Source organism: Leptonychotes weddellii, chromosome 14 (assembly GCF_054177405.1).
Source record: "Leptonychotes weddellii isolate Sample4059 chromosome 14, ASM5417740v2, whole genome shotgun sequence".
NCBI classification, from domain to species: domain Eukaryota; kingdom Metazoa; phylum Chordata; class Mammalia; order Carnivora; family Phocidae; genus Leptonychotes; species Leptonychotes weddellii.
Window position 1 is genome coordinate 60,279,273 of NC_138382.1, and position 27,019 is coordinate 60,306,291.

Genomic DNA, 27,019 nt, shown 5'->3' on the forward strand with positions numbered 1-27,019 from the left:
AATCTTTGGTACATGTAAGAAAATGAACAGCAAATGTCATCAACAGATCATTTCACTTGACCACGTAACAGGGAATGTCTGAAAGTGTGCTCCCTGGCTAAATGCAATTATTATTGAAGAAATTGGCTTGAGCCTTTCAGGTAGGTTGATAGTTAAGCAAAGAAGGCATCCTGATTAGGTAGAGTATCCCATATTTTGTGGCATGTATAAAGCCCTCAAATATTTCTTGAAGAGTTACTTGATTTCTGAGTAAACTCTAAAGGATATCACCAGTTGACTTTGAAGGGTGATGGAAGATTTTTTTTTTTTTTTTTGCTTGAACACACAGAGTAGAATTTCAGTAGTTTTCATTTTTATAACTTTTTTTTTTTTTTTTTGCTGAGGTAAAATATCTTTTTGAGCTTGCAACGTCTTTGTACTATTTACTTTGTCTCTTTAGCAGGCATTTCACTATTCCTGAATTCAATAGGGCTGTACACATCTTATGTTTTTCCTCAGATGGGTTTGTGGGTGACAGAGCCCAGGTATCCCAACAGATCTTCAGATTCGCTTTCTCTCACCTGAATAGTTGAAAGCTATATTAGCTGGATACATTCTTGAGTGACATTCCTCTTCTCTCAGTAATCTACAGATGTCATTTCACTCCTTTCTAGCTTCTAGTTTTGAAAATGACTGGTCATCCGGTATGAGTCTGGTTACTTTTTCCTATAAGCAATTTGCTGCTTCTGTTTAGAAAGAAACTTTGAGATTTTTCTCTTTATCCCTGTTATCTGCATGGTGGAAATCCTATATAATGGTGTGTTACTGAACATCTCTTTCCAACTCTGGAAAGTCCAGTATTCAGGACTTTGTCCTGGTAGCGTGAAATCAGCAAGGGAAGTCAGGCTGCAGGCAGGCAAATGATCTTTCTGAAGCAAAAAGCTGATCATGCTACTCCACCAATGCTAATCCCACTGATGATTCTCTCCATTTACTGCAGGGCAAAGTCCAAATTATCTACCTTGGCATGCAAGGCCTTTTATGACCCAGACCCAGTATCTGCAGCCCTACCTATACACAGTCCCCCAGTCAACAAGGAAACTTTTAGGTGCACCTTTAGGAAAGCACCACAACTGCTTGGTTTGGACCCTGAGATATGCTATTCCTTCTTTGTGGAATACTACCCCCCTCCCCGCCCCCCTCTCCTCCTGCTCCACCCACACACATACACCTTCAACTGGTTATTCCCTATTCAACCTTTACACTTAACTTAAAATTATTCATTTTAGAAAACCTACCTAGTATGCCTAGACCTGGAGTTGAGTTGCCCCTGGATGTTCACAAGCTTTCAGTCTTATAACACTTCCTACATTCTATTATAATTATCGATTTACTAATTGTTTCCCAGCTAAATACTTGAACACAAAGACTTGTCATGTCCACCACAGTATTCTTGATACCCAACATCAATGTTAACTTAGTGAATACATTAATGTATGGATGAATAAGTGAATAAAAATTCCCCTGATGTTCAAAGGGAAAGGGTAGAGATAAAATTGATGAGAGAAAAAAAGACAAAAAGAAGATCCAGGTTGGTAATTTGGATCCAAAGAGATAATCGATGTCACTCCAGGGAAGGCCACGGCAAACAGATCAGAAGCAATAAACAAGGAATAACAAAACTATCCAGAAAGGAAGATATAATTAAATCCACAAAGCAAAATTATTATTCAAACAATGCCAATTTTTGACTTTAAAAATAGATCTTACTAAGTCATCATGGATTATTCTCTTAATATGTCTGATATATTTTTTTAAAGATTTATTTATTTATTTTGGTGGGGGGAAGAGGGAAAAGGAGAGAGAGAATCCCAAGCAGACCTCCTGCTGAGCGTGGCGCCCGATGCGGGGCTTGATCTCACGACCCCAAGATCACCACCTGAGCCGAAATCAAGTCAGACGCTTAACCCACTGAGCCACCCAGGTGCCCCATGTCTGATATTTTTGACAAAAAATTATCCTTATATTTACTAATGAGATTACACTACCAATTTTACAAGTTACATTACATTCCCTCACGTGTTAAATATGGTTTGAACTGCCCTATAAAATCCAGGTACAAAAACAGTCACCACTTCCTGTCTTTCAATGCTTGCTCCTACTTTATTATTAGCAGGAAGTTTAGCTTTGCAATTTAAGCCCCCCTCCCCACCCATCTTGGATTGATTATTTAAAAAAAAAAAAACAAACCTTCAGATGACTCAGTCCAAAGAAAGTCAGTTCAGCTTTCAAGCCAATCATAAAGGAACCTAGGAAGTCAAAGTCCACCATTGCTATGATACCTGATAAGAAATACTGTCATTGCTCCTGCAAGAATGCACTGCTGAGCCATTCGTCCAGTTCCAGTGCCTGAGCTGATGGTCTTCCTGCCACAGCAGTGACCAAGCTTGGTCTCCACGAGCTCTAAAACCATTTGCTAGCCATTGGTGCTCAGGCCATAGAAACTGTGTCCACTCCTACATTAAAAAGTCATCCATGGGCACCCCTTGAAATCTCTGCCCACTTGTCATCACTTTTATAAGTGTCCTATTTCAAATGGCGTTAGGCATCTACTGCAATAAAAGTTTTCTTTTGACTTTGTGATGTGCTATATTAATATATTTCCTTATATCAAACACATAATTCTTTTACTATATTGCAGCCAATTGCTAACATCTCATTTAGGATTTTTTAAATCTATGTTCCTTAATCTCTGTATGCACTTTTCTTTTATGCTAACATTGCCAGGTTGTGACGTTAGTATTATAATAACTTTCTACAATAATTTGATAGATTTTTCTCGTATTGGAACATTTTATAAAATCTGGAAATTTTATCTCTTCCAAGACCAAAAGAATGTATCCATAATTCTACAATGACTTTTAAATTTCCTGGTTATAACTACCTTCAGATTTTCTGATTTTTCAAATTTGGTAAATGGTCCTAACATTTTTCTAAAGATTTAAAAAATTGTAACTGCATAATTACATATTATTGCATTTTTATTTCAATCTACTGTCATAACTCCTTTACCATTCCTAATTTTGTATGTTTGTGCCTTTCTTGTCTTTTAAAAATTAAAATTCCACTGATTAGACTACCTTATAAATGTTAAGACCAACTATTGACCTATTTTTAAATTCTACCATTTGTGGTATGTGTATTCTAACTTATTAATTTCTGCTTGTACATGGTTGTTACTTTATCAGCTATTTTTCTCTGTTTTCTGTAGTTTTTGTGTTTCTTTTCCAAAGTCTTGAGTTAAATGTCTAGCTCATTCACTTTCATCCTTTTTATCTAATGGAGAGAGATAACTCTATGAGTTTACCACCGAGCACGGCTTTGGCCAAAGCTCATATACTCTATCAGGAAGTTGTTTTGTAATCTGTCTCTATGGCTACTTTTCACTCTTTAAGTGAAAAGTTATTGAATTTTTTTTTAGATGTCCTATCGGATTTTACTTAGTCTATTGTTAATTGCATTTTAGTCAGAATAAATCCGCATAATTTCTGCTTTTGAAATTTGAGATTTATTTGTGTGGCCTGACAAAAGATCATGTCTGTCAGTATTCCGCAAATATTTGAAAACAGGGTTTATTCTCTCCATGTAGGGTACAAAGTACACTGTTTGCTATTAGAACATTCTTGTCAATTATATTATTAAGATACTCTGTATCCATGTTTTTGTCTTTACTCAGTCAATTAAAAGAATATAAAATATAAATTAATAAGTTTGTTTTAATAGATACACAGAGGACTTTGCACTCTACAGAGTGATACGAACATGGCATCTTTTGGTTTCCAGGGTAATGCAGATTTTGCCTTGTTTTCATATTGCACTGACCTTTTTAATAGGAGTTTGACAGGAGCTCAATTTTTGAATGAACTAACTTCTCATTTGTGTCCTTATATTTCCACTCTTCATCATCTTCTATTATTTTTGTTTTCTTTGTAAATCAACAGTAAATGTGTATAAAAGCTCAGCTTTTGACAATCCTGACGTCAAATACAATTTCATGAAATTATTTCATTTAATAACTTACTTAGGTCCACAATCGTCAGGTCATAAACAACATGATGCAGTGTAAAGAGCACAAGCCCAGGATCTGCATTTGTCTTGGAAGAAATAGTTCCTTTCCCTGGGTCTCGTCTTTAAAATTCTGTGTTTCTGTAAATTGGATTGACTTACAACTGGATCTCTGGATTCTTACACTTGGACTTTATAGATATATAACCAGGGAGAAACCTAATCCATGAAACCATATTCTTAAAATTAAATTTAGTTTACAAAATTTATTTGACTTCAGTGAAGACTGCTTGAATGCAAAGATTGCTTCTTAAACGTTTAAGAATGAATGAAAAGAATTTTGTTTACTTACAGCATTCCCACCCATGACATCCTCAAAGCCAAGCGTGGACATTCCAGACTTGCCTTCCTCTTCCTCTTCCTCCTTCTCTGTCTCACCTACATACTCCATGACTGTAATAATCTCCATCATGTCCAGCTTTGCCATATTTGTGCTTCTTACGGTAACTACTCTTTATTGCTGCCGAAGACGAAAACAATGGAAAAATAAGAAAAGGTGAGATTCTAATTTAAGCTAACCACATGTAGTAATATTTTAAAACTTACAAATTTAATATTGGAATTGGGGACAGGAGGAGGGATATATGTAACACTGCCAGTCTCTATGACATCCATTGCCTTGCTTTAAGATGAAGCACCCCACCATGATCTTTAAAAATATCAGTAACTTTTTGCATAGGATCACGTTCTAAGGTTAATTTTTCACAGCAGATAGGATCTAAACAATAATTTGGAAGAATATGGCTATCCCTGCTCCCCATCTGCCCCCAGCCCCAGCCCCATTGCCATGTCAGATTGGATAGTGACAAAATTCCTAAGAAAAGGTACCTTTTGACTCCCAGACCCAAGAAAATATTTCTTGCTCTAAATCTGAAGGATCTTCAGCTGCCTTAGTATAATTTGTTTTGTTTCCTCCTAACATCGTATCTCTTTAAAACCCAAGCCCGAATACAAAGATCTCACCTGATCCTGAGCTTATCATTGGTCTTCCCTGTCTTCCCTACAGAGAATCTGCGGCAGTAACCCTCACTACTCTTCCTTCTGAGCTCTTGCTAGACAGACTTCATCCCAACCCCATGTACCAGAGGATGCCACTCCTTCTCAATCCCAAATTGCTCAGCCTGGAGTACCCAAGGAATAACATTGAATATGTGAGAGATATTGGAGAGGGAGCATTTGGAAGGGTCTTTCAAGCAAGGTAAAGTTACCCATGTGAAAAATCTTTCCATGGAAGTATGTTGTGTCTGAAAAGTTACCAGACCATCACTACCTTGATGCCTGGGCTGTATGTGTGATAATTATTATCAAATAATTTTTCACATCATTAACCTCATTTTACTGAGGACTGTACCTTGAATCTTAATAATTTTTCCTCTCTGCTGAAAAACAGGGCTGGGTAGAAGGATAGAATCTTCATTTATGTAGTGTTCAAATTATGAGCAATTAGCAAAGTTTAATTATATTTCCTTTTCAGAAAATAATTTATCATACATTTAATCATAATTTCTTGCATTGTTTTTAGTAAATAATTGTAAAATTTATTTCTCTTCCATTTTCTTTTGCTGTATTCTCCACTTTGTTTAAAATCTACTTTGAACTAGTATTTCCATTTAAGAATTCAGAGCCTGACGTGTGTAGATATTAAATAGATGTCCATGGAATGGCAAAGCCAAAAAGGGGACAAAACAATGCAAAAATGACAGAAAACAATGAGCTCAAGGAAAGAGTATGTATAAGGGCCAACGCTAGCCCATTTATTGCTTCTGTGTGAATTGGAAGGAAATACCCTTTCTGCATGGATGTGGCTCACAGACACACAGCTGGGCCAGAGAATGTGGACTTGGTTTTAATCACCAACTGTCATTTTGTCCTGGTGTTGGGCAGGACACAACCTTACTGCCACTCATAGTGGCCCTGCTATGCAGGTTACATGATTAATGAAAATCTCACACAAATACTTATGGGGAACCAAATATATGCAAGGCACCATTTTAGCTTCGGAAGGATATAAAAATGAGTAAGCTATGGTCCCTGCCTTCCAGGAATTTAGATTCTGGCCAGGGATCAAAGGTTTAGGGCGGTAATGACAATCTCATTGGATCTGTGTACTTTAGAATTCCTGACGTTTACAGATAATGCATTTTTCAAACAACCTGTGTTGAAAATAGTCCCTGTGATTTTTATTAATTGGCATCCAGAAGTTTTAAGTACAGTCTACTACTGCCATTTTTCTTTGATTCTGTGGCTCTAGGAAAGGTTGCAAAAGTGGAGGGAATATATATGAATGTGGGTAGATGAATGTGGATACGTATCATGTTCCTGATCGTTGATTTCTTCCTAAATAAATGTATCTCTCAGGGCTCCAGGCTTACTTCCATATGAACCTTTCACAATGGTGGCAGTGAAGATGCTCAAAGAAGAAGCCTCAGCAGATATGCAAGCAGACTTTCAGAGGGAGGCAGCCCTCATGGCAGAGTTTGATAACCCTAACATTGTGAAACTCTTAGGTATGAAAATAGAAATGAAGACATGTATTGCATTTATTGCAATTATTTACATTTATTGCAAAACGGAGGCTTCCCAAGTTTTCCTTCTTCATCCTGCACTTGTGCCTTTTCCTTTACTTCTTCATCAGAAAGACATCTCTGTTCCTTCCCATATAATATTTTCTGCACCAGGGAGCAGAACATTGTATTAAATTACCTCAGTTCAAAAAACTGGTTTTTTTTTAATTGCTCAGAAAGATATGTTGTCATTTCTTTAATTTTCTCTCTAGAACCTACAAATACACTGATTGCTAAATCCCTGGAATTAAAAACCAGCCCCAAAATAAAAAAGCTAAGATAATGGTATTCATTATTTCTCTTCCTTTTTGAACAGACTTCTAATTTTTGCCTGAAAAAAGAATCCTAGATCTCATAATCTATTTTTACAGTGATGTGAAGTTGTGCCCAAATGATCTAATATTTCAAGGTGTCCTATTTCCCTCTCACATACAGCAAGAATTTAAGATTTGGAAATGTCCTCCTGGCACTAAATGTGAGACTCTATTTATATGAACATTTTTTTTTCTTTCTAGAACCAACATTGTACCTATATTTTGAAATGTTTCACTGAATACCTCACCTAAGATTTTGGATTGTTTTTGCCATCCTTTCCAAATTTCATACAACATCTTCCTTATCATCCTTGTCCACAGAAGGAGCAGAAACACAGAACATTACATGCTCAAAGCAAGCATCCATTCCTAAATTCACTCACCAAACACGTACCAAGCACTTGCTGTACCAGACACCTCGTAGGCGTGTGGGATTTAAAAAAAGAGTAAGACATATTTCTGCTTTCAAAGTGCTAACATGTTGGAGGAGAAACCTCAGACAAATAGGTGATTGTCACGGGATGGCAGGTCCTAGGCCGACAGAAGGAACATCTGATGGGTAGTGGGGGGAGCCCAGGCATTCTAGCGGGAGTGACAGATAAGCCGAATCTTAAAAGGAAAATGGGAGATGTTGACACAGACAAATGGGGTCAGGGTTGGACTGTGATGCTGTCCACAGAAAGCCAGGGCCCCCTGTTTTCTGGTCTTGGTCCTTGGCTTGTTAGGCACGGTAGACACCCCGCCTAACAAGGCCCGTGATGTCGGTTGCAGGCGTGTGTGCAGTCGGGAAACCCATGTGCCTGCTCTTCGAATACATGGCCTATGGCGACCTCAACGAGTTCCTCCGCAGCTTGGCCCCGCACAGCGGGTGCAGCCTCAGTTACGGCGACCTGTCCGGGAGGGCCCAGGCGTCCAGCCCTGCCCCGCCGCCCCTCTCCTGTGCCGAGCAGCTCTGCATCGCCAGGCAGGTGGCCGCCGGCATGGCTTACCTCTCCGAACGCAAGTTTGTGCACCGGGATCTGGCCACCCGGAACTGCCTGGTGGGCGAGAACATGGTGGTGAAAATCGCCGACTTCGGCCTCTCCAGGAACATCTACTCGGCGGACTACTACAAAGCCAACGAAAACGACGCCATCCCCATCCGCTGGATGCCCCCCGAGTCCATTTTCTACAACCGCTACACCACCGAGTCGGACGTGTGGGCCTACGGCGTGGTGCTGTGGGAGATCTTCTCATACGGCCTGCAGCCCTACTACGGCATGGCCCACGAGGAGGTCATCTACTACGTGCGCGACGGCCACATCCTCGCCTGCCCCGAGGACTGCCCCCTGGAGTTGTACAACCTGATGCGCCTCTGCTGGAGCAAGCTGCCCGCCGACAGGCCCAGCTTCGCCAGCATTCACCGCATCCTGCAACGGATGTGCGAGAGGGCGGAGGGGACGCTGAGCGTCTGAGGGCGCAGGGATGCCCAGGGAAATGCCGCGGTCCCCTCTCTGCCTCTCAGAGGCCCCAGCCCCGGGCCCCAGACCGGGAGGAGGGCTGGCGGACGCCAGGAGCATGCGCGGTCTGTGTCTCGGCCAGAACCGAGCCTGCGCAGAACTCACGCGGGAGCCCCACCCATCCGAAGTCCACCATTGCAAAGGCAGCCTAAGCTTCGTGTATGGAAGATGGCAGCCTCTTCGGTCCCTGAATTAGCTGGCGGCAGAGTCAGACTGTGCTGCATTAAATTTTAATACGAAATGTGATACAGAGCTTCATTTTTAATAGAGTTAATTCCCGTCCATTATGAAAGTATCTTCCTGGGAGACATTCAGGTCAAGTACAGAACGCTAAGAAGGAAAAACTATTCATTGTCTCCCCACCTAAAGATGGGTGCTGGTGTTTGTTTGTTTTTCTTATTGAATTTATTTCTCGCATTTATGCCTAATTTTATATTTGTAATCTACAGAGTTGTGGTTATACTTTATTGAGAGAGGGCTTCTAAGGAATAAAGTGACAAATTAGGCTGTATTCTGATTGTGATTTTTAGTTTCCTTTTCTGTCTCTGCTGCTTCTCCTGTGGAAGTTTTCCCTTTGTGTGCCCTTGTCATAAATTTCATCTGCTTATTTTATTCCTACAGTTTTTCTGAAAAAAACTTTGTCTCATTAATTTACCTTTTTCTTTGAAATTTTTATTGGTATCTTTTCCTTTGCTTTAATTTTATTTCTTTCACTTTCCAGGACTTTGTCTTTTTTTGGTTAGCTATTTTTTTTCTTTTTACCTCATATATACAATGAATACCCTGACAGAGTAGCAACTTTTAAAGTAACACTGTAGGATGTATGTACCTTTTGCAAAGTAATACCGTTTTCTTCTGTACTGGCTTCTGAAGCTATGCATTTCAAATTTGTCATCCATTAATTTATTGCCACAGACTATTAAATCCCTTAAACCATAGTGTACGAGATGTCACAAGATGGTCTTGTGGCTCTGAGTTATTTAAAAGTTGATGTTTTTGTGCATTCTGACATTTTTTCTTGCTAGAAACCAATACCATAGGCAGTAGAACTAATATAGTGTTATTTATCAACTTTTTGCAGGACTACTAACCCAATCTTGTTACATTTTGATTCTGGAAACAAACCAACCAATCAACCAACCAACCAACCTCCAGAACTCAGATCCCTGGTGCACAGATTTTTCAGAGGACCTGCCACATGATACATCTTTTTCTAAGGTCAACGTGAATAATATGAATTTTTTTCTGAAATGGTATGAACCCAAATTCTCCTGAAAAAACAAATAAACGGGGAAGAGAAAATAGCAATCTACTGTAGACCAACTTATTTTAATTCAAACTAATTGGTAGTTAGGACATGGAGAAATGGTCTGAATTCTTAAAAGTAGATTTTCAACTGTCTGCTGGAAGAATCCACCTGAAATCTCCAAATCTGCCTCCATGCAACAACTTGTCCTCTTTACTGGAAAACCTGCCATTTCTTGTTCATAGTCCCTCTGGGCAACCAAGACAAAAACATAGAAATTACCCTGGACTTTGCCCTCTTCTTCACCCCTGACATTCTATCAGTTTTACTTTCTAAAACCCTCCTGCTCATGTCCCTTGCCTTTCGATCCAACTGCCCATTACTCAGACTCTATCACAACCTTCCTTCCATTTCAGTCCCAAGCAGATTCCATGGCTATGACAACAGGAGGACATGCTTATTCAGAGTTCCAATTCATCATAGAGAAGTCATAATTCAGTATTGAGATGCAGAGGGGTGCTTTGGATCAAAGTCAGGATTGTAAGTCCAAAATTAAGACAGTCATCCAAAGGGCTAGTTGAAGAATAAGGTTGTAGCCTGTGCCCAAAACAAAAGGCCAAGAGGCCAATAAAGCAGAAAAGCTGGAGAGGGCCAGCATCCCGTGTGGATCTTTCGTGTAGTTATCCATGGCATCCTTAACCTGGTTCAGACATGCGTGTCATATATGCTCTGCAAACTTCTAAGATGTTTTCAGGTTTCTTCAGCTGAGAAGGTTTTATTATAAAAGAAAGACATGGAAATCAAGCCAACCAGAAAAGCCAGCCCACAGAAAATCAGGGTCAGGACAGGTACTCAGTACCCAGCGTGTGGCTTGTGATGCAGGAGTCATGTTGCCCCTCAAACCAGGTGTCCATAGCCTGGTTCTATCATCTGCCACTTTGAGCTCTTTTCTGTTTCCCTCCTACTGCTGAATCACTGCCCTTACTTTCCTGTCTCTTCCTCATGGCTTCTACAGCCTCGTGGATTCCCTGTCTGTGTGTTTTTAGGCTCTGATAGTCAAGATCCCAAAGCAAACAAATCATAAAGATATCAGGAAGTACAGTGAGTGAACGAGTAAGCAAGTAAATATGATGGAAACCATTCAATTTTATTAAATACTTAAAGTAACTGAAAACTAAAATAAGCAGAAATCCCCTTATAATAATGGTAGTCATAAAAATAATACTCTCAGCTAGCGTTTACTGAATGCTTACCATATACATTCTAAGGCCTCTAAATATAGTATCTTTAATTGTACACTATCCCTGCGATGTCAGTACTATTGTTATATGCCCATTTTTAGGTGAGGAAACAGGCAAAGAGAGATTGCGTAACTGACCCAAGCACACAAAGCAACAGAGCCTAGTGTATGACCAAAAGAGGCTGAGCTCTCAATCACCATACTGTGGTGTTGCCAATGATTGTAGAGGGAACAACTGAATCTTGATGACTCTATGGAGGTGATTTGTAATTTGCATGGAGTTTCAAAGCACACACTATACCCCTTATACTATTAATTTCCTCTCCAAGTCTCGAATAGCAAAAAAAGTGTATTTTGGCATTGTTGATTTAATCAAAAGATCAAATAAATGGCAGATTTTGTTGTTGTTGTTGTTAGTTCTAAGTACATTTTCAAGTCATGTAAGGTTATTTGCTCTGTGCTCATGTTAAGGTTCTGTATCTCAGGAACACAGACCCATTACATACCAGTACTGTTTTCTTTGTTAAATGTAGATCTTTCCCATTGTAAAATCACTGTATAAATTCATAAGGAGAGACAAGAGAGAGACCGAGCATCATTGTTACCAAGTGTTGGAACAAGCACCAACAAGCCATCTTAAGTGGTTGAGTATCAGATGTAACAAGAGCACCAGGGTGTTGCAGGTGGCACCAAAAAAACACATTCCCTGGTTTGTAAAGAAGCAGAAAAAGAACACTTCTTTCCATTTTGCCATATGTTATAAACTGTTACATGTCATTAACCTTTCTTCTAAAAGTCCAATTTAATTTCTGAATAATATTCCAATTTATGGATATACCATAATTTAGTTAATTTATTTTTGAACATTTGAGTCTTTTCTAATGTTCACTATTACAAACAATATTGTAATGGTCATCCTTATTTGCACATGTCCATAATTATCTCTTTATGGAAACTCTGAGAAAGGGAATGTCTGGGCCAAATGGCATGTACAACATTAAGGCTTTTGTTATGTATTATCATATTCTCTAGAAATATTGTTCCCATCTGCATTGTACAAATGATCTCATAGCCCTAAACATTTGCTGTCACAGAGAATTCTCTACTTTTTAGAAGACTTGTCTGTTGGTGATAGAAAAAGATTATCTCATTTTGATTTTATTTTTTAAATTACTAGCGGGGTTGAATTTTTCTTGTTCCTAGGTCATTTATGGTTTTTATTTTGAGAATCATCTAGAGCCCATTTTTCTGCTGTGTTGTTCATTTTTCTAATTGACTTGCAAGAGTCATTTTATGAAAAGAGTATTAATCCTTTGTCATAGTTTAAACAAAAGGGAAAAAATATACACACTTTTACCTTAAAATAACATTTACTTTATTGCAAAGCAATACTTGTTTATTTTTTGAAAAGAAAAAATAATATACAATAATATACAATGTACAATAGAGAAAATGAAAGAATACCAACCAGTGGTAACTAACATTAACATCATGATATTGTTCCAGCTTTTTTCAGATAGATGCATAAGTAGTAGGTAAATAGATAAATGATAGCTTGAGAGCTAGCTAGCTAGATATAGAGAATCATTTTAAATGCAAACAAGATCATACTATTATTTTAAGCTTTGTTTTTTCACTGAATATATCATAAACATCTTCCATATCAACAAGTATTCATGTGCAACATCACTTTTGGTGGTTGAATAATATTCTATCATATGGACCTACAATATTTAACTATTATTTCATTGTTGGACATTTATTTTTATTTTTCATTATAAATACAATATTCTATTAATCTTTTTGCTAAATTTTGTGAATATTTATCTCAAGTGATTTCTTTAGATATAACTTCTAGAAATGTAATTTCTAGATCAAAGGATATAATATACTTTTAATGCTTTTTAAAATATTGACAAGTTATCTTCCAGAATTATTTTATCAACATATACGTCTTTCAACTAGATAAGAATGTGAGGCTGTTTCTTTCAAATTCTCCAGTATTGAGCATTTCAATAGTTGCAAATATAATAGATTAAAATTTTTATTTTGTAGCTTATGCTTACATTTCTTTAAATGAGATATCGTTGAATATTTTTTTAATGTTTTGAGGATAATTGATTTACTCTGATTTGCTTCCTACTATTATTTTTCTATTGGGTATATCTTTTTCTTGTTGCTTTGGAAAAGCACTTTATATATTAAGGAGTTAAATTTTGTCATACGTGATTCAACCACTTTTATCACATCAAAAATGTGTATTTCTATTTGTCTTTTACTGTAAGAATTTATTAATCAGGAAAGAATGTTGAATTTTCAATCTATTGAGATGACTGTGGCTTTTTCCTTCATTAATCCATTAATAAGTAGAAATGTATGAATTGATTTCCAAATGTTGAAATATCTTTATGTTCTGGGAATAAACTCTCTTTGGATGTGTCACATCAATCTTTTAATTTACTACCAAACCTATTTTGTTAACATGTATTTGCATCAGCATTTATAAGCTCATAAAATTAAAAGTTTATCATTTTCTTCTTTGTTAGAATTTGGTTATCAGTATTACGATAGTTTCAAAAACTTAGAGGAGTTTCTTCCTCTATGATCCTGGTGAGTTTATTTTAAAATAATGGTTCCTTATTAATAATAGCACTACACACACCTATTTTTTTAAACACTCCTAAGAAGGGTACAAATAAGAAATAAAAGATCCCCTCTTCTGATTCATCTCTAGTCCTAGCCTAAGTGCAAACCACTTTACCCATTTCTGGTTTCAGCTCTTCTGGTGATTATCACTGCAACTCTAATAAATACACTTACTTCCTAACAAATATTCTTTCTGAATCGATCAGTTAGAAAAGGTATGTAATATCTCCCTTCATAAAAGATGGGCAGTTCAGAACACTTTTACTCAAACTCCTCTCGAGTTTCTGAGATATGTTAGTTAACTTACTATCAGTTATATTGTCTATCATTATACTTTAAAAGATACACTTAAAGATCCACCACTGCTTCTGGACTATGGAAGATACAGTTAGAGCTCCCACACTTCCACTACTTTTTCCCTCCCCCTTGCATGTTGTCAGCTGTACACCTGTTTCTATGCAGTCAGGGTCTGTAATATTTGCATTTGGTTCTGCAACAAATTAAGATTTGAGTGTTGACAATAGGTTGATTCTAATCCTGAAAAAAAGAAAGATCTACAATAACGCGATGATGTAAATAAGTATTGCCAAAGTAATAATGATATTCAATTATTTCAATTTTATAATGTATTTTAATATCCATTAATTCTTCTCATTTCCTCTATTTTATGGATAAAATATCATTTAAAATGTCAGAGTTTTTATGTGCTTTTTTTTTTTTTAAGATTTTATTTATTTATTTGACAGAGAGAGACACAGCAAGAGAGGGAACACAGGCAGGGGGAGTGGGAGAGGGAGAGGGAGAAGCAGGCCTCCCGTGGAGCAGGGAGCCCGATGCGGGGTTCGATCCCAGGACCCTGGGATCATGACCTGAGCCGAAGGCAGACGCTTAACGACTGAGTCACCCAGGCGCCCCTCTTCTGTTCTTTACATTACTTTTTTCTTCCTTTCTTCTGCCTCTCCTCTCTCATGGTTTTGTTTTCCACAAATGTCTTGTGATCATTGATTTAATACACATAATTACAAATGAAGAGCTGTTTTGATTCATATTGGTAACAAGAGCGGGCTTCCTCTGCGGATTTGTTGGTCTGTTCATGCAGCAGGTCTCTTTTTAATGGAATGGCTACCTGTGGGCTCTGAGTATGTGGTTCGTGGGGAGGGCATAGGCAGGCTGAGTTAGAGCTCCCACAGTTGCCAAAGTGATGAAAAGCCTCTACGCTGAGGATAGAATACTTCAGTATATTTCACTTCTGGAGAAAGCTGTTTTTCCTTCACCTCTTTAATCCCCTTTGAGAGTCTAAGATTCTTTCCATATTCTACTCTGTCTCTCTACCTAGATTCAAAACCCCAACCAAGGGCCTCTTCCAGGCAAATCTTCCAACCTATTCAGAGAGCATTTCATAGGGCTCCCGCTGCTGGTGAAGCCTCTCGGTCCCCCTGTTCTGTATGCAAGCCTCTCGCTCACCACCCTGATTGACAACGCACAGCCCATCCCTGCCCTCTGGAAGTGCTGACTCAGAGCCTGGAGTCTTTACTCTGGTGAAATCACTTCCCACCTCCCCTGACAGCTGGCTCAAGCGTCCTGCAGGGTGCGCTTTACTGTTTCCTGTGCGTTATTTATGAATAAGAATATTAGATACCGGGGCGCCTGGGTGGCCCGGTCGGTTGGGCGGCTGCCTTCGGCTCGGGTCATGATCCCAGGGTCCTGGGATCGAGTCCCGCGTCGGGCTCCCTGCTCCGCGGGAGGCCTGCTTCTCCCTCTCCCACTCCCCCTACTTGTGTTCCCTCTCTCCTGTCTCTCTCTCTGTCAGATAAATAAATAAAATCTTTAAAAAAAAAAAAAAAAGATTGCAAAGATTTAAAAAAAAAAAAAAAAGAATATTAGATACCTTCCTGCCTTCCAAACTTTGTCAAAGTGATGGCACTTAGATTGGTGTCAGCATGTATGCAGATGTATTCTTATTCATATACACGGACTGTTGCATCAGCGAAATCTTGGGATGAAAGGAAAGGGTTCAGGTCTACCATTTTGATCAAGAAGGCTTTCTGAAATCATTTTAAATAGCTCAGAAATAACCTGCTCCTCCTTAATCTTCTTTGTTGGATTTTTCTTTCCACCCTCTTCTCCCAGCCTCCGAATATTAGAACATGCCCCAGCCCAATCCTTGGGCAGCATCTCTCTCTTATCTATACTCTCCCCTAGTGATCTCATCCAGCCATCTCATGCAAGGCTATAAATACCACAATATGCTGAAATTTTTATCTTTAGCTCCATCCTCTCTCCCCAGCTTCATACTCACATTTCTAATAACCTGTTATAAATGAGCTTTAAATCCTCCTCCCCGTCCTCTCTGCTCTATTTCTGGGCCTGATCTAGAAGCAAAGCTGAAAACCTCTACACAGCTTGATACTGTCTTTTGTGTCAGGGAAGAGTCTCAGAGCCCCTCCAGAATGAGTGCCTGCTTAGTGCCCCAGTGCTGTGGACTTAGATCCTCATTCTCAGGAGGGCAGATCTGGCCTGGTTCAATAATGTCCAATATCCTCACCCGTTCCCCTTACAGCTGGCAGAAATTCACCAGTTTCTTGCCTGTACCTGTTACCCATTCCTGATTTGCAACACTGGTGTGCATGTTTCCTTTTTAATGTGGTCTATGTGTCACTCTATGGGGATTCAGGAGGCGAGCGCCTGATGCTATACTCAACTCCCCTCTTTAGCCACAGTCTGCCTTCCTGGGGGGAGGGTTTGCCGGTCCTTGTGCTTTCACATCTTTACAGCAAATGTATTTCAGGTCACTCTTCTTTTATTTGTTTCAGATTTATTTACGTAACACTGTCGCCAAGATGCATGCATTTTATGAACCTTACTTTTGGTACAGATCACCGTAGAAACAAGTAGTTTTCAGTATATTATTTCAGCATATTATGTAATTATATGCAGAAGAAAATATGTGTCTAGATGTTTGCCTTGCCTTCTAAAAGATCATCTCAGTATAAAGCAAAATAAAGATGAAGGAAAATAATTACATGACTTCTAAACCTTTACATTCTTCCTTAGTGAGTCCCTCTTCATTAAAAACTTCTAAGAGATTCACAAAGGCCAAGTTTTTCTTATAAGCTTCATCATCATACCTGTAATTACACAAGTCACCATCATTACTCTTCTCTCAAACCACAGCCTCTGGAAAGGATATGCCATATTTAGAATTGTGCCCCAAAGAAGAGAAACCACCTGCACTATCTAAGGTTATGTCAGAGATGTGAATCACAAAAAAACCCGGACTTAGATACACACTACCGTTTGCTGGGTGTGCTCTTAACTATTTAGAGCTGTGATTAAAATTAGAAGCATTGGCCTGACACTACTTTCTGACTTTCTTTTTTAGCAATGTTAGCACCATGGTGCTTGGTATGATGCCTCTTATTTCAACTGATGCTTTACACAAGTATGGACCAAATATACGATTTAAGGTCAACTCCATTTTTGCTTCCTGGTTTTTTTTTTAATTATTTGGATGTATTATATTTAAGGATCTTAAAAGAGTCCATTAAGTGTCATGTGTTCATTCATTTTATCTTTGTTCATTTAAGTCACCTTCCCAGGAGACTCTGGAGATCATCCGGTCCCATATCACTCTGTTCAGGTCGCTTTGTTTATGGCAGCCTAAAAAAAGAATCACCCTGATTTCAGTCTATTCCCCAAAGCCCCTCAGAAGGGATAGGCAATGAGGAATAAAACCACTGAAGAAGCAAGAAAGACCTACAGAGGAGTGACATTGAGAGAGCAAAGAACCATGAGTAAACTCAGTTTCTAAGAAGGCAAAGAAGACCAGGAAATGCCTGAGAAGTCACAATTTTTAAGATAATTTTTAATAATAAGCCTCTAATATTTTAAGGAAAACATATTTATCTCAGTTTCTATGGCTGACAAACCCAGTTTCCAGTGATCAGTTTTACAAAGCTTTATGAAAACATAATTTTAATATTAAAATACTTAAGACAGTCTTGGAAGGAAATATGCATCTACTCATCCAATGTTAGAGAAATTTGGAGAAAATTCAGTTTTTCTTATGAAAGACCTTTTAGTGCAGCAAATGTGAATTTATCTGGCACTTGCCCAGAATTTATCATTCCTAGGTAAATCATTGCATCTACAACACAATCCAAGGCACCACAGCTCTAAACGAAGAATCATTAATCCTCTGACATGAATTTTTTACACTTAGATGCTGCACTTTAAAAATCTACACTTATAGGGGCACCTGGGTGGCAGGTTGGTTAAGCGACCAGCTCTTGGTTTCGGCTCAGGTCCTGATCTCAGGGTCATGAGATCAAGCTTGGCATCGGCCTCTGCTGCTCTCCCCTCCTGCTCATGCTCTCTCAATCTCTCTAAAATAAATAAATCCTTTAAAAAAATCTACCCTTATATTTTTTCCCCCAAGATTGCCTTGTTATTTAGTAACTCGCCAGCATTCCATTAATAATCAATTTGGAACATATTTTTATATTTTAAATATGAACATTTATGACATTATTTTAATGGCTGTATAAGAAGCCATCATATACATGGGACGTAAGTGTTATCTAGACAGACAGCAGAGAGAGTGTTGGGAGGCATGGACCCAGGCACTGACTCAAATCCCAGCAACTGACTGAATCTCTCTGTGCTTCAATTGTCCTCATTTATAAAATGAGAATGATAATAACACTTCATTCATAGGTTGTTGGAAGGATTAAATGAGTTAATATGTGGACAATAAATCCACAGTAAATGCCTGATGCACAGTAAATCCTTCCAAGGGTTTTGCTATAGAATTGTGCCTAATTTTTACTATTATGTAGAAAGCTGCCATGAACCATCCTGTAGCTAAATCATTGCTCATCTCTTTTCCCTATTTCTTTTTTCTTTTTTTAAGATTTTATTTATTTATTTGACAGAGAGAGACACAGCACGAGAGAGAACATAAGCAGGGGGAGTGGGAGAGGGAGAAGCAGGCTCCCCGCTGAGCAGGGAGCCCGATGCGGGGCTCGATCCCAGGACCCTGGGATCATGACCTGAGCCGAAGGCAGACGCTTAACGACTGAGCCACCCAGGCACCCCTCTTTTCCCTATTTCTTAAGGATACAGTAATAGAACTGAAAAAATTGGGTCAAACTCAATAAACATTTTTAGGAATTTAACATATATTGTAAAATTACCCTCCAGATCTCATACAACCAATAGCAATGTGTGAAAGTACCCATTTCTCATACTCTGGCTAACTGAGAATGCCATCAAATTTTACTAGCCTGTTTGATAAGGGAGAATATTTGTGGCCTTTCTTTAATTTTTTAAAAAATTCCCAGAGATATCACAGATTTTTTCACATCTTTCTAAATCTTTTTTTTTTTTTTTTTGTCATTTTGTGAATTGTCAAGTGTGTTCCACAATTTCTTTCCTACTGATTGTCCTTCATCTGTTCGGTTCTAGTTTTTTGGAATCCTTCAAAGAATGTGTGTCCTGAGATGGCCCTTCATATTCATTATCTTTACTATCACTGTATTAATTTTATATCACTTCCCTCTGAGATAGGATAAATGTCTTAATTGATTTCCTAATGCATTACATCACTTATCTCAATGATCGAATCCGCTTCTTCCTGTTTCCATTGCATTGTTTTATTTTTATTTATTTGTAAAATAAATAAAACATTTATTTATTTTTATTTTATATTTATTTATTATTTTATTTATTTATTTTATATCTTTAATAGGTAATAGATTTATTTGAGTCAACATCCAAAGGCTATAAAAATCTATACAGCAGACTTCCAGTTCCAGGAAGATAGAGTAGATGTGCTTTTCCCTGTGCCTCCCACTAAATACAACTAAAGCTCTTGAACATCATGTATAAAACAAATATAAGGAGATTATAAAGGAAAGAAGGTGGTAGATCGGGTAAGAAGAAGACAGACCCAAGGACTGACACATGTTGAGTTCTCTAGATTTCCTTTTCCTTCAAATATCTCAGACTTGGAGCTGAAAAAGCTAGCAACCCAGAAACACCAAAGGACATTAAAAAAAAAAAAAAAGCCCTAAGTTGCTCTCTTTAGCCAAAGGACCAGGAAAAGGGCAGCCTAGCAAGACGGAAAACATTTAAACAATAATTGTTCTACTTCAGCCAAACACCGTAGAAAAACTGACCTCACCTCTACCCAGGCCAGCAAAAACCAAGTGGGGGCCTGAATTTCCACCCTCACCAGTTCATAATGAGGCAGTTCCACCCTGCCCAAGTGGTGTCAGAGAAGGCTGAGTCCAGGTGGGAGCTAAGACTTTCATCCCCACTGGGCTCTAAATGTATGTCCAGGAAGTATTTAAGGCAATTCTATTATGAAAAGAGGAGGCTGAAGGGATGGGGAGAGAGGCAAAGCTTCTACACTTCATTTGAACTGGTAGAAAGTCGGCACCAATAGAGTGAGTTGCATACATATAACGTCATACCTAGACAGCCATAACAAAACTATATAAAGAGACATACTTAAGAACATTATAGATAAATCAAAGTGGGATTTTAAAAATTATTCAGTAAGGGAAGTCAGGAAAAAGAAGACAGAGAAACAGAAAACCAGAACAAACAGAAAGCAGCAAATAACATGGCAGCCTTGAGCCCTAACATATTAATAATTATAGTAAGGGTTATTATTGTGGAGTTGTAAACGTTTCAATGAGCTTCCAGTTCAAGATGGGAGAGGGAGGACCTGTGTTTGCCTCACCACCTGGGGCCTCAGTGGACTGTAGATTTTGATACATTTCTGGAAGGTAGAAAGTAGATGCAGTCATGCTGACAGAACATAGAACACAGGAAACAGAAGAATGATATAGTGGAGGCAGAAAGCATTTTTCTTGGCTAAACCCTTGAGAAGCTAAACAGAGACAATTTCCCTAGATCTACTAACTAAAAGTCAGCTGGCAAGAGGGGGACTCCACACCCTATGGATGGTGACTTTTTGATTTGTCAGGTCCGGGGCTATCTCAGTAAATATTTTGACCCTCACACCTAATAACCAATCTCCTCTTCAGTCATTCCTTCTTCTGACCCATCTATGAATCTTCTATTCATTCATTTAACCAATAATCACTTAATGGCTACTAAATGCTAGGCACTGTTGTAGGTACTGGGAAAACCTGAGTGAAGAAGATGGACAAGGTTTGGGATGTGGTGGATTTTTCATCCTAGCGGAGAACAAATGAAATCATGAAAATAAAGATTTAAACAAGATCATTCCAAATAGCAATGAGTGCTATGAGGCCAGGACATCACACAAACTAGTGTATTTACTTCTACCTGCTCACCACAAATAAATGTATTAGTCATTCCACTGCCACCATACCAAGGACTGCTGATACTCTGCCTACCCCAAGTGACGGGATCCTTGTTGCTATCAGTGAGTGATCTGAGCCCAGGATCCCATCCTTAGAGAACTCACTCTTAGGTCACTGTTTTAAGTCAGGTTTCCTAGAAGCCAAACCTGAGGTGATTTGCTAAGGGAGGGTTCTCAGGGGAAATCCTTAGGGAGGGAGGGAAGCGGGATTGGGCAACAACAGAGTTGGGCAAAGCGGTGGTTTCAGCCGAAGTGTGCCTCAGCTTGACCTAACTGGGAGCTCTTGAGCATGAATTATACCACAGAGGTTGTCCTACCCAGAAGCAAGGGAGACTGAACTGGTAGGAGCCAGCCCAGGGCAGGGGCAGAGGGGGAGGGGGCTGTAGCAGGTGACCTTTCCGGCAACATCATATGAGACAGCTCCTGTCACTGGAGGACAGTCCCCTAGAGAAGGGTGTTGGATTACAGCTGGGGGATGGGCTTCTGGGTCTGGGAAAGGGGATCTGAGTGGAGCTTTAAGGCATCCGCTATACCACTGTCTTCTTCAGCTCTGCCATTCGGGGTAAAAGGAGTCTACAGAATTCTGCGGGATGAAGGCCTTTTCTGACTGCGTCTTCCATCATGAGCCATCAATCCAGGTTCACCTGTTCCTATCTTACCAAAAAATCCTCAAAGTTTCTAACTTGTAAATGATACCCTTCTCTAGTTTCCATTGCTAATGCAATGTTCCCTCTCACTGGATTTTTTTCAGTTGACTCAATCAAAATATGGAACAGAGGAAGGCGTTAAAGGGTTAAATAGTATGCTGAAATCACTCCCTTGAATTCAACGTCTGAGTTCCTTGACTTTCTGAACTTCTCAACTTGGAAATATTCCTAATTATTGGGTTTACTGTTGTGGATTCAATCCCGTCATTAAAGAACCATGACACATTAGCCTTTCATGTTGACCGCCTCTCTTAGTACCACTAGCGGACACGGCATAAATCCTGGTACCAGCATCAATCGTACTGGTCAGTCCCAGACCCTGCCTTCCTTTTTTGTTGAAGCAACAGCCGAACTTTAGGGGGAAGAACAGACTCTCCAAATTTAACCTTACTGACTACCAAAAAAATGAGATGAAAACTCCCTGGTTCCACCTTTTTTTCTATGTGGCACTGACAAAACACATTTAGCTCATTCATTAAACCTTTTTAAGCTACTACTGATTCCTAGTCAGGGGGGTTGCACATTTTCCCAGGCTTTGGGAGTCCTCAAAGTGTCACAAAGGCTGAGAAGAGACAAGGAAAGAAGAAAGCGAAGAAGCAGGGACACAATCTTCTATCCTCTTTATTATTTACAAACCATAGTGTGTCCCTGATTTCTATCATGGATGCAGCCTGGGCTCTCAGCACTTAAGAAATCAAGTTTTTCCCAAAGCTCTGATGAAGAATATTCCTGGAGCTCTATGCCTCCAATGTGCCAGAAATGAAAAAGGGAAAGTATCCCAGTTGAAGTTTGGTAAACCATAACTCTTCCCCTTGTCAAGGATTTCACATCTTTGCTCACACTGAGGAAAGTTCTCAAAGCTGATTTGGGGGGGAAAAAAGCCGATTTGATAATATTTCACAAACACCACAAAAGGACTTGCTCAGCAAGGAAAATTCCAAGCTTGGCACAAAACAATGTAATCTATCAAATGGCACCAGTGAGTCTCACTCATTCTGAATAATCCACAGCACAGACCAGTATCAACCTTAGACCTGGGCAGCAGGGGGTCTTGACTTAGGCCCCACGATTAAGAGGGCCTCACTCTGGTCCTTCTCCAGCGAGGACCCTCCTCATGTGGTGAGAGGTCCCAAGGAGCCACAGACACGTGCCTACTTAGGGCCTGTGTGGCTCCTTGTAAACCACGTTCCAGGTTATCAGGTACCCTAAAATCCCAGCACTGGCACAGACCCGGTCCTGAGTCCCTCTTACCCAGAGTGGACTGTTTAGGTATGCACACCTCTCTCCTGGGGGCTTGGTCAAAGGGTGCTGCAGAAGCATCTGTGGCAAAGGAAATAAAGGCCTTAAAACTGGGAACAAAATCCAGAAGTAAAAACTATCTTAAGTATTGCTGAGTTTTCCAGCAGCGAAAAGAAAATAAGTAATATTTCAATAAACCATCATGTAGGCAGTATTTGAATTGTTATACCTTTTGCATTATTTGCATATTTTAAATAGCACTATAAAAAAAATCATTGTAGGGCGCCTGGGTGGCTCAGTTGGTTAAGCGACTGCCTTCGGCTCAGGTCATGGTCCTGGAGTCCCGGGATCGAGTCCCGCATCGGGCTCTCTGCTCAGCAGGGGGTCTGCTTCTCCCTCTGCCCTCTTCCCCCTCGTGCTCTCTGTCTCTCATTCTCTCTCTCTCAAATAAATAAATAAAATCTTTAAAAAAAAATCATTGTATATGTGCCTCTTTTCTTGAGATGAATTTCAAATAGCAGAAATAGGAGATATGACTTGAGGGGCCAGGCTTAGTTAAACAAATGGAGAATGAGGTCATTCATTTCATGGCTGAAGGGCAAAGGAGAACCTCTTGCCACTAGATGGAGTTTGCTTTTCCCAGAGACACCTTAATATACCCTGAAGGCAGGACAGACTAATTTTCAGGAAGCCAATGGTTTCCCAGAGGAAACTCATCTCCTGATGCAGAGATTCAAACTTGGAGAACTGGTCAGAATGGATTGTGATGGTCTAGGCAAGTTCTGCTAACAAAGAATAGCAAAGCGCCCCCCCAACCCACCCAAAAAAAAAACTGTCCAGAAGAAAGGGGAGGCGTGGGATGGTACTAGAGCTCAACACAGGGGTATGAAATTTGCTAGGGGAGGCTGGTTCTATAACAGCATGAGGGCAGAGTGAAAAGCACCTCTGGACCAGTGACCCATGCAAAGGTTTGTCAGTCTAAACCCTTGCCAAAGCACAGGGATGGGTTTGGACTAGCAAAGACGTTGCCGCAACAGGGGACAAGCAGAAACAGATTGTCCAACAGCAACAATGACAACAGTAGGTCTCATGGACTGACTCATCCAGTTCCCTATCCCCTCTGGAATGTTAAGGCAGAGCTGGTCCCCTTTGACTGAGGTCCTTCCTTGGACAATTGAGGATATAGGAGGAGAGAACTGAAGAGGAAGAATTTGTGGGTGTTTGAATTCGTAATTGGAAAAATAAGAAATGTAAACACATTTGTAGCTCTGTCTGGAGAAACAGGTCATTAAATACATATACTATCAGAGTCACAGATTTATTCACACCACAGTACAGAGAAAATGTAAGCTTTTTTACTGCTTCTTCATGTATTCCCACCTGCTGTGTAGAGAGGAAACCTATGTTTTTAGTTGACCACAGTAAACTTGGTCCCCTAACATTATTTAAACAGTCCTTTGGGATCTCCATCACTTCATATGAAATTCTCTGGCTCTCAGATGGATTCACTCATCCTCTGTCCTTTTTCAGGATGGGATCTGGGTAAGTGGCAAAGGGTTCTGGCCTATGAAAATTTAAAAAGGAGGTCCAAGGTTATATACAGTGCCCCTGGATCCTTGCTGGTCCCTATAGAAGCAAGCTTGTCTGTGCCTCCTACATTGGTGACCACTGAGGCTTATACAATTGGTTACATACTAGTGTATACGACCAGAGACCACGGTGTAAGCTATTTGGCCTCATCCCAGAGTTTCTACCTTATATGCATCATAAACCAAAAACAAAACAACAACAATAACACAGAAAAACCCAAAACCCTCAACTGAAATAAAAGAATTCAATTGGAAATAGTTCAAATATTGGAAAATATTGAGGGTGTGAGATTATCCACAGCAGTGTTACAATTATAATGTACATATACAAAGGACTAACTGGTTTAATAGATGTTCTTTTCTTCCCTTAGTATGTACCGGTTCATTGAAGTTAATAAATTCCAAAACAAGCCAAAATGTTTTCCATTTAAGTTCTAGGAATTATAATTCTACGCCTTTCATGACTCAATGGTCAAACGAAATTCCAGCCAGAGATAAGTTCCCAGCGTTCGGGGAAAAGAAAGGCACACGATTACGAACATGATTAGAACCATTTACAATGACATTGTAAGCAGTCAGGATTTTCTTCTCATTTCCCCAAGCCCGAAAAAAAAAAAAAGAAGGCTCCCACCAAAACTCAAGGCAAAGGAATGAAAGAATTGGTCACCATCCCTAAGTCTTAAACCTCGAAGATGGGGGTAACTAAACTAGAGGTTTATGCTAATTGGATAACCCCTGGCTGCTGACCAGAGTGCGCAGTGGGCAATTTGCCTGAAGTAATTGTGAGCCCGGAATCTCTTGGGCAGAATCCTTGGCTTGAGAACAGTGCATCTCCAGGAAATTTCTTTGCTGGGGGCAGGTGGGGGGTGGGGTTGGAGGGTGAGGGCAAAAGGGTCTACTTTACTTGAGAATCTTTTTTTTAGCAGAGAGATTTCAAAACAATCCTTATTCATGTCTAAATGTGTCTTCCCCAGACAGATTAAAGAAGTTTCTAAGAGCCATAGAACAGTTTTAAGGGAAAGACTGTTCAATTGAAGTTAGATTAAGCGAAACTGCTTTGGACAATCTGCCCCCGGAATAGCTAGCACCAAAAGGCAACCAAGAGTGGTGGGTTTTATGAGTCTCTGCCTTTCGAAAAGAAATCTTTAAAATTAATATCCTTTTTTGTTGTTGTTACAAAGGAAAAATTGAACCATAAGGTACTATAAGTGATAGAAAATGGACAATGTTAATATAAATCAATTGACCAGTATTCCTTAACTTGAGGATTTACTGTTTGGTAATCTTAATTTGGGAAAGGTTTATGGTGAGGTTGTAAATGTTTAGATGAGCTTCTTGTTCAAGATGGGAGAGGAAACACATTCGTTTGTCTCACTATCCGGGGCCTCAGTAGACAACAGATTTGATAAATTTGTGGAAGATGGAAAGCAGATGGCATTATGATGACAGATAACAGAGCACAAGAAACAAGAGAAAAATACAGTGGCGATAGAAGCCTTTCTCCTTGGCTAACCCCTTGAGAAGCTGGCTAGGCAGAGGCAGGTATAAAGAGTCAAAAGGGACAGGGGTGCCTGGGTGGTGGCTCAGTTGGTTAAGCAGCTGCCTTTGGCTCAGGTCATGATCCCAGGGTCCTGGGATCAAACCCCGCATCGGGCTCCCTGCTCATCAGAGAGCCTGCTTCTCCCTCTCCCTCTCCCTGCCGCTCTGCCCACTTGTGCTCTCTCTCTATCTCTCTGTCAAATAAATAAATAAAATCTTAAAAAAAAAAAAAAGGGACAGAAAAATAGAAGTCTCTTTCTGCCAAGGCAACAGCTGCTCCTCTCGGCCATTCACTCCTTTCCCAGGCTCCTGGCCATGCAGAAGGATGGCTGGCACCAACATTGAATCCCCAACAAAAACTAGAGGCGATTCTCTAAAATAGACACATCTAAATATGGATAGAGTCAAGGTTGCCCATGTGGATACTGATACCTAGAGTAAAATGATCCTCCTTTGGGTATTTGCCTGCTTTTATTCTCTAAATTAAAGCCTGCCAAGTACACCAAACCTGCAGTCAGCTCTCCCATCCAGGGGAGCGGCCAACTGAAAGAAAGATTGATGGGAAAAGCTCACAGCTATCCCTTCTGTTAATCAACCCGGTCCTTCACAAAAAGGGAACGGAGATCTAAGCATCAGCAGACATCTGAGACAAACCATGGCACCGATGAAAGGGACCAAGAGGAGCATATTATGAAAAAATAATGACCCCTGAGAAAAAAAGCCATGTTTCACAGAACTAAGAAAATCTAAGAAAAAAAATATTCTAATTAGTATTCTCCAAGAAGTTTAAGAAGATAGGAAGAGACTGCAACCCAAACTATAAGAACAGGTTGCTGTATAAATGGAGAGAAAAACAGCGAGTTTTTAAAAACATAAATATTTTGGCTAAAAGAGAAAAGTTAACAGAAGAATATATGGTTGACTGACCACACTAATGACCCCATTTTTTCACCTCTGACTTTATCCACATCCCTT

General features: G+C 39.6%; 1 protein-coding gene and 1 long non-coding RNA gene across 4 annotated transcripts in view; one reads left to right on the plus strand and one right to left on the minus strand.

Annotated features, from left to right (window-relative positions):
* MUSK (muscle associated receptor tyrosine kinase) overlaps positions 1 to 13,409 on the plus strand; it is a 93,334-nt gene extending 79,925 nt beyond the window's left edge. For all 3 annotated transcript variants that reach the window (XM_031028338.2, XM_006733479.3, XM_031028340.2), the window contains 4 exons: positions 4,399 to 4,600; positions 5,111 to 5,302; positions 6,463 to 6,611; positions 7,754 to 13,409. In XM_031028338.2, coding sequence (XP_030884198.1) covers positions 4,399 to 4,600; positions 5,111 to 5,302; positions 6,463 to 6,611; positions 7,754 to 8,436 — 1,226 coding nt within the window. In that variant the 3' untranslated portion in view covers positions 8,437 to 13,409. The remainder of the gene's footprint in view (positions 1 to 4,398; positions 4,601 to 5,110; positions 5,303 to 6,462; positions 6,612 to 7,753) is intronic.
* LOC145717097 (uncharacterized) overlaps positions 1 to 27,019 on the minus strand; it is a 47,319-nt gene that overhangs the window by 9,577 nt on the left and 10,723 nt on the right. Inside the window, exon 3 of the long non-coding RNA XR_014140116.1 lies at positions 4,397 to 4,564. This is a non-coding gene — a long non-coding RNA (uncharacterized LOC145717097). The remainder of the gene's footprint in view (positions 1 to 4,396; positions 4,565 to 27,019) is intronic.